Source organism: Somniosus microcephalus, chromosome 29 (genome assembly GCF_052327205.1).
Source record: "Somniosus microcephalus isolate GS21.2 chromosome 29, FLI_Smic_1.0, whole genome shotgun sequence".
Classification (NCBI taxonomy): domain Eukaryota; kingdom Metazoa; phylum Chordata; class Chondrichthyes; order Squaliformes; family Somniosidae; genus Somniosus; species Somniosus microcephalus.
The window spans coordinates 8,887,292-8,900,757 of record NC_141015.1 but is presented as its reverse complement, the minus strand read 5'-3'; the positions used below and the strand labels follow the sequence as shown (position 1 = coordinate 8,900,757).

Sequence of the window (13,466 nt, the reverse complement as noted above, 5' to 3'; positions counted from 1 at the left end):
GAGAGACTGGGGGGGAGAGAGAGAGAGAGACTGGGGGGGGGAGAGAGAGAGAGAGACTGGGGGGGAGAGAGAGAGAGAGACTGGGGGGGAGAGAGAGACTGGGGGGGAGAGAGAGACTGGGGGGGAGAGAGAGACTGGGGGGGAGAGAGAGAGAGAGACTGGGGGGGAGAGAGAGAGAGAGACGGGGGGGGAGAGAGAGAGAGACGGGGGGGGAGAGAGAGAGAGAGACTGGGGGGGAGAGAGAGAGAGAGACTGGGGGAGGAGAGAGAGACTGGGGGAGGAGAGAGAGACTGGGGGAGGAGAGAGAGACTCGGGGGGAGAGAGAGAGAGAGACTGGGGGAGGAGAGAGAGACTGGGGGAGGAGAGAGAGACTGGGGGAGGAGAGAGAGACTCGGGGGGAGAGAGAGACGGGGGGAGAGAGACGGGGGGAGAGAGAGAGAGAGACTGGGGGAGGAGAGAGAGACTGGGGGAGGAGAGAGATAGAAAGAGAGACAGGGGAGGAGAGAGAGAGAGACTGGGGGAGGAGAGAGAGAGAGACTGGGGGGGAGAGAGGTAGAGAGAGAGAGACTGGGGGGGGAGAGAGGTAGAGAGAGAGAGACTGGGGGGGGAGAGAGGTAGAGAGAGAGAGACTGGGGGGGAGAGAGATAGAGAGAGAGAGACTGGGGGGGAGAGAGATAGAGAGAGAGACTGGGGGGAGAGAGATAGAGAGAGAGAGACTGGGGGGGAGAGAGATAGAGATAGAGAGAGAGAGACTGGGGGGGAGAGAAAGAGACTGGGGGGGGAGAGAGAGACTGGGAGAGCTACCAAAAATTCACAAAAATATGCCCGGAATTCAGAAATTTGAATGACGACCCAAAACTCCCATACCTACTAGGGGAAGAGAGAAATTGTGTAACCCTAGCGGCACACTATGTTACAGCTTGCCATAAACAGAGGGACAACCAGTAAATATAAGAAAAGAGTATATCCAAATTATTCGAATGTATATATTTATCCACTCAGGGATATATCTGTTTATACACTGTATGGATAGATCTGCGTTTATGTGTTCAACCATAAATGTTTTTCGATGCTTTGGCAACATAAGATGTACCTTATCATGCCAATAAAGCGATTTGATTTGAATTGAATTGAGAGAGAGCGAGACTGGGGGAGAGAGAGACTGGGGGATAGAGAGTGACAGTGAGAGAGAGAGTGACTGGGTGTCGGGGTGAATGGGGCCCGGTCGGTGCTCAGGTTGTGCTGTGCTTGGTGTGAGAGTGTCGGGCTCTGGGGAAGTTGTGTCTGATGCGGTCTGTGCTGTGTTGATAGGTGCCTGGACCCAGCTCGGTGATGGGGCTGCTGGAACAGTGCGAGGAGGCGTTCGGCAGCTCAGACCTGTACCAGGTGTTGGGCGTGAGGTCCGGGGCCTCAGAGGGGGAGATCCGGAGGGGATATCGGAAAGTTTCTCTCCAGGTTCATCCAGACAGGGTGACTGAGGCAGAGAAGGAAGGAGCCACTCAGAAGTTCCAGGTAAATTCTGTAACCGGTGCAGTGGTCCCTGTGGGACATTGTGATACTGAGAATTATCAGGGGTTACAATATCGTTTTGAATGTATTATTATTTTTCAGTTATGTGAGTGAATTGTCGACAATACCAGGCTGCACTGTACCTGCTGTTGCGAACCTTGGTTCCTTCAGAGTTAAGATCTCCAGTCAGTGGGATAATTTGTTTGTACATTAAATGTGCGAAAGGCTCTGGAATAGCGGGTGTTGGACACGATTGAGGACAGTTTGCTGATCGCTGTGTAGAGTGCTCAGGCTCGCCTGTGACGCGACCGTGTACAATTTCACCAAACCTTGACTGGAGACCCATATCCATGGAGCGGTCTCGAGCCTGTGTTGTGGTAAAGGAATTCGGCTTCCAAAGTCTGGCTACTTCAGTACTGAACAAAGCAAAATACTGAAATCTCCCGAGTCTAGCCTCCTCCCCCCACTGTACCGAACCCCAGACTGAAATCTCCCCGAGTCTCGCCCCCTCCCCCACCGTACCGAACCCCAGACTGAAATCTCCCCGAGTCTCGCCCCCTCTCCCACTGGAGCGAACCCCAGACTGAAATCTCCCCGAGTCTCGCCCCCTCCCCCACTGTACCGAACCCCAGACTGAAATCTCCCCGAGTCTCGCCCCCTCTCCCACTGGAGCGAACCCCAGACTGAAATCTCCCCGAGTCTCGCCCCCTCCCCCACTGTACCAAACCCCAGACTGAAATCTCCCCGAGTCTCGCCCCCTCCCCCAGTACCGAACCCCGGACTGAAATCTCCCCGAGTCTCGCCCCCTCCCCCACTGTACCGAACCCCAGACTGAAATCTCCCCGAGTCTCGCCCCCTCCCCCACTGTACCGAACCCCGGACTGAAATCTCCCCGAGTCTCGCCCCCTCCCCCACCGTACCGAACCCCAGACTGAAATCCCCCCCGAGTCTCGCCCCCTCCCCCACTGTACCGAACCCCAGACTGAAATCTCCCGGAGTCTCGCCCCCCTCCGCCCACTGTACCGAACCCCAGACTGAAATCTCCCCAGTCTCGCCCCCTCCCCCCACTGTACCGAACCCCAGACTGAAATCTCCCCGAGTCTCGCCCCCCTCCGCCCACTGTACCGAACCCCAGACTGAAATCTCCCCAGTCTCGCCCCCTCCCCCCACTATACCGAACCCCAGACTGAAATCTCCCCAGTCTCGCCCCCCTCCGCCCACTGTACCGAACCCCAGACTGAAATCTCCCCAGTCTCGCCCCCTCCCCCCACTGTACCGAACCCCAGACTGAAATCTCCCCAGTCTCGCCCCCTCCCCCCACTATACCGAACCCCAGACTGAAATCTCCCCAGTCTCGCCCCCTCCCCCCACTGTACCGAACCCCAGACTGAAATCTCCCCGTGTCTCGCCCCCTCCCCCAGTACCGAACCCCAGACTGAAATCTCCCCGTGTCTCGCCCCCTCCCCCAGTACCGAACCCCAGACTGAAATCTCCCCGAGTCTCGCCCCCTCCCCCACTGTACCGAACCCCAGACTGAAATCTCCCCGAGTCTCGCCCCCTCTTCCACTGTACCGAACCCCAGACTGAAATCTCCCCGAGTCTCGCCCCCTCCCCCACTGTACCAAACCCCAGACTGAAATCTCCCCGAGTCTCGCCCCCTCTCCCACTGGAGCGAACCCCAGACTGAAATCTCCCCGAGTCTCGCCCCCCTCCGCCCACTGTACCGAACCCCAGACTGAAATCTCCCCAGTCTCGCCCCCTCCCCCACTGTACCGAACCCCAGACTGAAATCTCCCCGAGTCTCGCCCCCTCTCCCACTGTACCAAACCCCGGACTGAAATCTCCCCAGTCTCGCCCCCTCCCCCACTGTACCGAACCCCAGACTGAAGTCTCCCCCCAGTCTCGCCCCCCTCCCCCACTGTACCGAACCCCAGACTGAAATCTCCCCGAGTCTCGCCCCCTCCCCCAGTACCGAATCCCAGACTGAAATCTCCCCCACTGTACCGAACCCCAGACTGAAGTCTCCCCGAGTCTCGCCCCCCTCCCCCACTGTACCGAACCCCAGACTGAAATCTCCCCGAGTCTTGCCCCCTCCCCCACTGTACCGAACCCCAGACTGAAATCTCACCGAGTCTCGCCCCCTCCCCCACTGTACCAAACCCCGGACTGAAATCTCCCCAGTCTCGCCCCCTCCCCCACTGTACCGAACCCCAGACTGAAATCTCCCCAAGTCTCGCCCCCTCCCCCACTGTACCAAACCCCAGACTGAAATCTCCCCGAGTCTCGCCCCCTCTCCCACTGTACCAAACCCCGGACTGAAATCTCCCCGAGTCTCGCCCCCTCCGCCAGTACCGAACCCCAGACTGATGCAGACGGCGCATGTTAATTGGCTGTTTTGACATCACAGCAGACACCATTCCTTCCAGCTTGTTCTTTGCATTTACCAGTTGCTGAATAGCTGTGTGAAGTCGCGCCAGCCCCTCCCGAGTGTGCGGAGCTCATCGGTCCAGCAGTCGGGGTCATGATCCAGTCACTCCAGGGGGCCGTGCACGGTGCGGGTGGAGGATGCGGACAGGATCACGCTCTCCTGCAATCGGTACTTGCTGTCAAGACTCGCACATAGAGAACAACCGCTGGAGGCCTGTTGGTTCCTGTAGACACTGACACAGCTGAAGAATGGGGCGAAGGGGGAGCGCATATCTGTGGAAATGTATTTTCTAACACCTCTGAGTCCTCGTTATCACTTGCATGGTAATTACTGCTCGTGCTTCTAACAGATCCTGGGTAAAGTGTATGCTGTGCTGAGTGACGGGGAGCAGCGTGCAGTGTACGATGAGCAAGGTGTTGTGGATGAAGAAGCAGATGTCCTAAAACAGGATCGTGACTGGGAGGAGTACTGGAGACTGCTCTTTAAAAAGGTACCTGCAGTGATGGCACTGGAGAGAGCCCCAGGCAGGAGTCTTTGATCGACTCAGCACTCAACCTATCCCGCTAATGCGGTGACCAGTGTTAAACTATAATACCAGGCCAGTCATGATCCGAGCACACAGGGCGGACTGCACCGTGAACACTGCGACAGTCCAGGCCGCTGAGACCCGAGCTGCGGCGCAGTGCAGGGAGCAGCCAGGAGAATTATATTTTTATCCACACTTTTAGTTTGTGCCATTTTCTTTGTTTCTCTCTCCCACATGGCAGCCGTCTCTCATTTTGCCAGCGCATTTTACACTTCATCTAGAGCCATTTTGTCTCGTTACCTGTCCTATTACCATCTCGTCTCGCCTTGAATATCTCTTAATGTCTCTTCACCTCTCCCTGACCTTCCCTTTTGTTCTTTCATCCCCTCCCCCATTTCCCAGCCCCCAAACTTGCTTTTTCATCTGTTTCATTTCCTGCTTTTTTCTCAGTTCTGACGAAGGGTTTCGACCTGAAACGTTAACTCTGTTTCTCTCTCCGCGGATGTTGCCTGACCTGCTGAGCTTTTCCAGCGTTTTCTGTTGTTATTTCAGATTTCCAGCATCCGCAGTATTTTGCAATCGAATGATCCCTGGTGTTTGAGATCTGTTAAGAGGAAAAGCTGGAGAAACGTGAGCTTTTTAGCCTTGAAAGGAGGGCCTCTGAGATTCTTCATGATCACTTTGATGCACCAAAGCTGCAGCTGGATGTGCGGGCTGTGTTAGTCGTGGCTCTCCACATTCACATCTCCGCTTCCACTGGTCAGGTTGTCACCCAGCTCTTGCTTGATTTTGGGTGCAGCAGTGTTTTTGTTTGAGGTCAGTGTGCGGAGCGAGTTCTGAGGGACCCAGGTTCTCCAAGATCATCGGCATTTCCTGCCAGTTATTGCTCTCGGTCTCCTGCGCTGCTATTCTGGGTACGGGATTTTCAGAGGCAAAGCTCATCAAAGGATGAGAGTCCGGTGGGTGCGGAAGGCGAGGGTCCGGTGGGTGCGGAAGGCGAGGGTCCGGTGGGGGCGGGGGTCCGGCGGGTGCGGAGGGCGGGGGTCCGGCGGGTGCGGAGGGCGGGGGTGCGGAGGGCGGGGGTCCGGCGGGTGTGGAGGGCGGGGGTGTGGAGGGCGGGGGTCCGGCGGGTGCGGGGGTCCGGCGGGTGCGGAGGGCGGGGGTCCGGCGGGTGCGGAGGGCGGGGGTCCGGCGGGTGGGGAGGGCGGGGGTCCGGCGGGTCCGGCGGGTGGGGAGGGCGGGGGTCCGGCGGGGGGCGGGTCCGGCGGGTGCGGAGGGCGGGGGTCCGGCGGAGGGCAGGGGTCGGGCGGGGGTCGGGCGGAGGGCGGGGGCCCGGCGGGGGCCGGGCGGAGGGCGGGGGCCCGGCGAGGGCGAGGGTCCGGCGGGGGCGGGCGGGCGAGGGTCCGGCGGGGGCGGGGTCCAGTGGGGGCGAGGGTCCGGTGGGGGCGGGGGGCGAGGGTCCGGTCCTTGTCTCTACGTTTTACTAAACGCCTCCTCCCTCACTGGTGCAATCCCCATGGGGCGGTGCAGCAGCTGTGTGTTTTTAAAAATTCATTCATGGGATGTGGGCGTCACTGGCAAGGCCAGCATTTATTGCCCATCGTTAATTGCCCTTGAGAAGGTGGTGGTGAGCCGGCTTATTGAACCGCTGCAGTCCGTGTGGTGAAGGTGCTCCCACAGTGCTGTTAGGGAGGGAGTTCCAGGATTTTGACCCAGTGACAATGAAAGAGCGGCGATATATTTCCAAGTCAGGATGGTGTGTGACCTGGAGGGGAACTTGGAGGTGATGATGTTCCTGTGCGCCTGCTGCCCTTGTCCTTCTAGGTGGAAGAGGTGGCGGGTTTGGGAGGTGCTGCTGAAGAAGCCTTGGCAAGTTGCTGCAGTGCATCTTGTAGATGGTACACACTGCAGCCACGGTGCGCCGGTGGTGGAGGGAGTGAATGTTTAAGGTGGTGGATGGGGTGCCAATCAAGCGGGCTGCTTTGTCCTGGATGGTGTCGAGCTTCTTGAGTGCTGTTGGAGCTGCACTCATCCAGGCAAGTGGAGAGTATTCCATCACACTCCTGACTTCTGCCTTGTAGATGGTGGAAAGGCTTTGGGGAGTCAGGAGGTGAGACACTCCCTGCAGAATACCCAGCCTCTGACCTGCTCTTTATGCCACAGTATTTATGTGGCTGGTCCAGTTCAGTTTCTGGTCAGTGGTGACCCCCAGGATGTTGATGGTGGGGGATTCGGCGATGGTAATGCCGTTGAATGTCATGGGGAGGTGGTTAGACTCTCGTTTGTTGGAGATAGTCATTGCCTGGCACTTCTGTGGTGTGACTGTTACCTGCCACTTATCAGCCCAAGCCTGAACGTCGTCCAGGTCTTGTATGTGGGCATGGACTGCTTCATTATCTGAGGAGTTGTGAATGGCGCTGAACATTGTGCAGTCATCAGCGAACATCCCCACTTCTGACCTTATGTTGGAGGGGAGGTCATTGATGAAGCAGCTGAAGATGGTTGGGTCTAGGACACTGTGGGTGGGGGGGTCAGTGTGCGCGGGGGGGGGGTCAGTGTGCGCGGGGGGTCAGTGTGCGCGGGGGCGTCAGTGTGCGGGGGGGGGGTCTGTGTGCGTGGTGGGGGGGAGCGCGCCCGGGGGTTCCCTGGTGACACTGGTATTGGTCGAGGATTGTCCCGCCCCACATTAGCTGGAGCTGCTGCTTGGCCTATCGGTGTGTGAAGTGGAAGTCGCTCACTTGTGTCTGGCAAGGGTTGATGTTCAGGGATCCTGTGTGATACTCTTCTCCCAAGTCTACCCCCAGCCACTTCAGACACATGGAGTGTTTTTGTTATTATTTGTGTGGCGAGGCAGTGATTGTTTGCAGAGATGAATATTTGCCGCTTGTTCGGGGGATTCTGGTTGCTCACCGGTGTGGAATTTAAACAGAAGGGGTGCCAGCACTGAGCCCTGGGGCTATCCACTCCCATCAGTGAACCACTGGCTTTCCTGACCACACATCTGGACAATGAAGCATTGCCTCTGGAGCAGGCTACATCAGCTGGGCCATCTTGCCATTTCTCAAAATCTTTGCGCAATTCAAAAATGATGCTCGTTCCTGTCATGAGGTTTCAAAGCCATCTTTGATGTATTGAGTTAGGTTCGCAGCTTGTCCACAGCAGGAACGCCCTGGCCAATGCTGCCCTGGCCACAGGCTCACCGCCCTCCACCATTCCACTGTATGGCTGTGGGTTGAGCAGTGAGGATGCTGCACAATAACTCTGAAGAGTTGGTGGTTTGAGAATTGTATACATATCCGAGGTGATGTAGAGGTAGATAAGATAGTAACTGCCATTGAAAAGAGAACCAGTAAATTACAGGAAACTTTGGTTTATCCGGAGGTTAACTGTCCGGAATGTTCGATCCACCGGCAAAATTCAGGAGTCGGTTCAGTAAGTTTTTCTTTTCGTTGCTTTTTTTTCACCAGTCAGGCTCTGCAAGGCCTAGCTGAAGCTGTTGCTAAGCTACAGAGACGCTTGCAAGCTACGGCCGACTATTTAGAAGCTGTTGCTAAGCAACAGGGTTTGTTGCTAGATACGGAGCTCAAAAGCTCCGTATGCCTCAACATTAACGTTGGTTTGTCCGGCAGTTTTGATGGGACGGCAACAGCTCGTCCCGTCGGTGCCGGATAGCACCAAGTTTCCTGTAATTTAAATAGTGTGAATAGCGCAAGGGGTCACAAGGTCACATGTATGATTCCCTCCCAATCAGGCTTCTGCCCCCCAGCCCCGGCCCTTATCAAAGTCACAAATGACATTCTATGTGTCTGTGGTAAACTACCCCTCTTCATCCTTCATAGAATCTTAGAAACTTGCAGCACAGAAGGAGGCCACGTTGAAAGAGCAGTCGTGTGTTTTGTCCGTAACCCTGTGAGTTCCTCGTCCTCCAGAACCCGTCCAACTCCCTTTTCAAATTATTGATGGAGTCAGCTTCCACCACCTGTTCAGGTCGAGCGTTCCAGATCCCGACAACTCTTTGAGTGGAAATATTTCTCCTCATCTCTCCTCTGCACCATTCCCTCTGAGGTCCCCCAAGGATCTATCCTTGGCTCCTCCTATATCTCATCTACATGCTGCCTCTTGGTGTCTTCATCCGTAAACACGTCAGGTTCTACATGTACGCTAACGGCACCCAGCTCTACCTCACCACCACCCCCCTCGGCCTCCCTCCGCCCCCCTCGTTTCCGCCACTGTCTCTAAATTACAGGAAACTTTGGTTTATCTGGAGGTTGTATGTCCGGAATACTCGATCTAACAGCAAAAATCAGGAGCTGTTTTTTTAGTTCTCGTTCTTTTTCTCCCAGTCAGGCACTGCAAGGTCTGTAGCTATAGCAACAGCTTCAGCTAGAGACGCTTGCAGCTGCAGCTGTTGCTAAGCAACTGTGTTTGTTGTCAGATACGGAGATGAAAACCTCCGTATGCTTCAACATTAACTTTGTATGTCCGGCAGTTTTGATAGATCGGCAACACGCCGGTCCCGTCGGTGCCGGATATCACAAAGTTTCCTGTATATGAATGCAAGTTGTTGTGGGATCCAGATTGACTGATTCCTGGATCAGATATATTTATTTCTAACATGTTATTCCTGCTGTAATGTTCTGTTGATCGCAGGTTTCCTCTGGATAGTCTTTGCAAATTTAGAGTGGGTCCTTAGAGATGTTGCTAATATTCCTCTCCACAGACAAATTTACAAAAAAAGCTGTCTGATAGGGAGAAAAATGTGTAAATGATCAAATGTGAACCCCTTCATGATACTGTCTTATGACTGGGCTCTAGGTATCTGTACTGCGAACTTGCCTGTTCTCCCACCGGGTAAGGTGGCTTCAGCTTGCTGCTATCTTAGTGTTCCCGCGTAACCCTGATCATGTTCAATGCGTTGTGCCCAGGTCACGGTGGCTGACATTAAGGAGTTTGAAGAAAAGTACAAAGGATCTGAAGAGGAGACGGCAGATATAAAACAGGCCTACGTGGAGTTTCAGGGGGACATGGACGGCATCATGGAGTCGGTGTTATGTTCGACGTCCGGGGACGAGGCACGGATACGAGAGATCCTGGAGGCGGCCATTGAGGCGCAAGAGCTGCCGGCCTACATGGCGTTCACCAAGGAGAGCACGAACAAACAGAGAGCCCGCAAGAGGCGGGTAAGGGAACTTAAGTATTTGTATTTATTCTTAATCCACTCATCCGTATAATATATTTTGTCACAACTGTTGTACGGTCGTGTTGAGGTGTCACCTCGGCTTTCAGATTGGTCCAAAGTGTTTCATTGACCGGGGCTGTTCAGGTGGGGTAGAGGCCCAATCGATGCACCCACTGGTGTAACCCTTGGTCCCACACACAGTCTGCGGTGCTGGATATCATGGATGGGAAATAATTCAACTCGGGGCCCTGGATTCTCCGCTCGGTTACGCTGGTTTTTTTCAGCGCAATTCACCCAAAATTGTCCAAATCAAACCCGCGCAAAAGATCGTGCAATTTTAAGCACAAAAATACGTTCTGCACAAATCGCGTTTCCACGATCTATCGTGCTGGAAGCTGGCCCCGCCCCCAGACCGGATTACTTGCCATGGCGAGTTTCCACTAATTGCGCTCGTTTGAGGGCCTTCGAGGAGGCTCCAAAAATGAAGCTTTTTTGAATGCAAGGACATGAATAGGCAGCTTTTAAAAGCTTTTCAATATAATTTTGCTAATTTACTAAAACTGACTACTGTACCCCAATATAACTATCAACCGCCGCATCTGCTCTGACGATGCCACCTTCCATAGCAGTGCTTCCTTTTTCCTCAACCGAGGATTCCCCTCTACCGTGGTTGACATGGCCCTCGACCGTGTCCGTTCTATCTCCCGCACTTCTGCCCTCACCCCTGCCCCTCCCTCCCGGAACCACGATAGGGTTCACCTTGTCCTCACCTTTCACCCCACCGGCCTCCACATTCAACGGATCATCCTCCGCTATATCTGCCACCTCCAGTGAGATCCCACCACCAAACACATCTTCCACTCACCTCACCTTTCAGCATTTTGAAGGGACCGCTCCCTCCGCGACACCCTGGTCCACTCCTCAATCACCCCCAGCACCCCTTCCCCTTCGCCCGGCACCTTCCCGTGCAAGCGCAGGAGTTGCAACACATGCCCATATACCTCCCCCCTTCCCACTGTCCAGGGCCCCAAACACCCCTTCCAGGTGAAACAGCGATTTACTTGTACTTCTTGCAATCTAGTATACTGTATTCGCTGCTCACGATGTGGTCTCCTCTCTATTGGGGAGACCAAACGCAGATTGGGTGACCGCTTTGCGGAACACCTCCGTTCAGTCCGTACGGGTGACCCCGAGCTTCCGGTCGCCTGTCACTTTAATTCACCGCTCCACTCCCACTCAGACCTCACCGTCTGTGGCCTCTTGCATTGTTCCACGGAAGCTCAGCGTAAGCTCGAGGAACAGCACCTCATCTTCCGATTAGGCACTTTACAGCCCTCTGGACTCAACATCGAGTTCAACAATTTCAGATCATAACCTCGGCCCCTATCACACATATTTTTATTATCCACACTTTTTGTTTGCGCTTTTTTTTCCACATGCCAGCTGTCCTTCACTCTGCCAGCACAATTCACACTCCATCTAGAGCCATCCTTTGTTCCTTAACCTGTCCCATTACCACCTCCTCGTACCTTGAATATCTCTTAATGTCTCTTAACCTCTCCTGCCTTCCATCCTATCACAGACCTTCCCTTTTGTTCTTTCATTTCCCCCCCCCCCCCCCTTTCCCAGCCCCTACACTTGCTTAAAAATCTGTTCCATTTCCTGCTTTTTTTCCAGTTCTGACGAAGGGTCATCGACCTGAAACATTAACTCTGTTTCTCTCTCCACAGATGCTGCCTGGCCTGCTGAGTGTCTCCAGCATTTTCTGTTTTTATTTCAGATTTCCAGCATCTGCAGTATTTTCTTTTTGTGTAACTATCAACTGGTTCTGTGTAGATTTTTTAAGTAATTTTCAGTCATTTAAAATCGGGTTACTCCCAGGTGGTGGATTGACACTGATTGAAAATGCTTTTTTTGTGATAAACCCATTTTCAGCTGTATTAATAAAACTGCACCAGGTTACCGCTCTTCAATACATCAAGGAATATTTTTAAAGCAATTTTTTTTTAAATTACTTTCTTAAAACGCCGCCCAATTGCACCGGTTCAGGGCTGATTTTACATTTGAGCAGAAACTCGAGGAGGGAGAACGCTTCTTCAAATTTGCGCCCAGAGTGGTTTGGGGTAGGGGAGCCTCGGCCTACTGAATTTGGAGAGTCCCACAGTTGACAGTCTTTACTGCTCCTGCACTCTGAGAGCTGCGGCAGTGGCTGAATTTGCAGCCTGTATCTAGTCTGTACCGAGAGCCAAGCCTGTGCCTGGTGTAGGACCTGAATCTGCATGTACGGGTGGGCAGAGGTCAGGCCGTGGAGTGGGGACTGCTCTGATGGACCAGCCCTTGTATCTGGGACCACGGACACCGGGGTCAGTGGCTGGGGTACCGGGGGTCATTGTGGTGCCAGCATTGCAGGAGGACTGTTCGCTAATCAGCACTTCTTCACATCAGGGTGACAAAGAGGCTAAAGAAGCAGAAGCTGCGAGACAGGAGCTGGGGCTGGGGCACCAGAGCGACTCCCTCAAAACACTCATCCAGGTAAGTGAGCCAGCAGGTTGAGACCCTGAGCATCCTGATAAACTATCCATTGGTGATCGCGTTGGGATTTGGCGTCTGTAACTGCTGCCGACAGTAGTCTCTGCCGATTGGTCCCCTCTTGAAAGCCGTTAGCCTGGACGCTGAGTACAAGCGTGAGGGCCATTGCAACACGGGCTGACCCATTGTTACCGATGGGCTCTTCAGCACGGGTCAGTGGATAACGTTCGGGAGCCAACTCTCCCCTCGCCTCTCTCCCCTCCCCCTCCCTCTCTCTCTCCCTCCCCCCTCTCTCCCAACCCCCCCCCCACCCCCTGGCTCGCTCTTGCGCGCTCTCTCTCTCTCTCTCTCTCTCTCTTTTATCTCCCCCCCAGCCCTCTCCCTCCCCCCCCGGCTCCCTCCCCCGGCCTCCTCCCCCGGCCCCCTCCCTCCTCCCCCTCCCTCCCCCCCCCCCCCCCCCCCCCCCCGGCCCTCTCCCTCCTCCTCCCCGGCCCTCTCCCCCTGTCCCTCCCCCCCGCCCTCTCTCCCTCCCCCCCCCCCCCCCCCCCCCCCTCTCCCTCCCCGCACTTACGCTGGGTTTTAGGGAAGTGCCTTTGAGCCTTGGTTGTTGCTGATTGGACCATTGTATCTTTAGAAGAAGCAGAAAGACCGGGAGAAGGAGATGGACAGTTTCTTGGCTGCAATGGAAGCCAAGTACTGTGGAAATTCTCAAAAAGGTGGGAAGAAAGCTGCCAAGAAGGGGAAGAAGGAAAAAAACTGATAATCCACTCTTGAGGTCACAGCACTTGCCGGCGGCTCAGCAGAAGCCCTGAAGTCCAGGTATTGACACGATGACCATTCTGCTCCGACTTGACAATTGATGTTCCACAGACACAGACTCTCACTGGGGTACAGCTTCCGGAAGAATTCCTATTCTCCTTGCTTTTGTTGTCTCATGTAAACGATTCTGATCCATCCTCTCTCTCTCTCTCTCTCATGTGTGTGTGTGTGTAACTGGAAAGGACCACTGACCAGGTGGTCTTGTTTTGTAGCAATCGTGTGTTTCCAGAAAATAAAAGTTATTTTTGGATAAAGTCTTTTAAAAAGTTTCATTGAGAACACCTTTGTTTTTTTAATGAAAGCACCAATTTGAAATAATACCCCATCTTAGCTAGATGTAGTGCCCCTTCAGTGAACTCCATTTCGACCCCCACTTTTTTCCCTCAAAGTATAACCCTCCCGTGGCAACTATTTTGCAAAAGAGCAGGAGACTTCTCTCACTCGGTTACAGTTCCACAGGCACTGACTCGCTCTGG

At 54.5% G+C, this 13,466-nt stretch overlaps 1 protein-coding gene across 2 annotated transcripts; it reads left to right on the top strand.

Moving 5' to 3' along the window:
* Positions 1-1,288: 1,288 nt before the first annotated feature.
* On the top strand, positions 1,289-13,247 carry LOC147098458 (dnaJ homolog subfamily C member 9-like). Of its 2 annotated transcripts, XM_085970140.1 has the most exons (6): positions 1,289-1,512; positions 4,287-4,427; positions 5,016-5,093; positions 9,389-9,643; positions 12,088-12,174; positions 12,806-13,247. In XM_085970140.1, exons 1-6 carry the CDS (start codon positions 1,333-1,335, stop codon positions 12,929-12,931), a joined length of 867 nt encoding a protein of 288 aa, XP_085826266.1. In that variant the 5' UTR covers positions 1,289-1,332; the 3' UTR covers positions 12,932-13,247. The 2 variants fall into 2 exon arrangements, with proteins under 2 accessions (XP_085826266.1, XP_085826267.1); XM_085970141.1 differs by lacking the exon at positions 5,016-5,093 and having other exon boundaries at positions 1,292-1,512.
* The last annotated feature ends 219 nt before the right edge of the window (positions 13,248-13,466 follow it).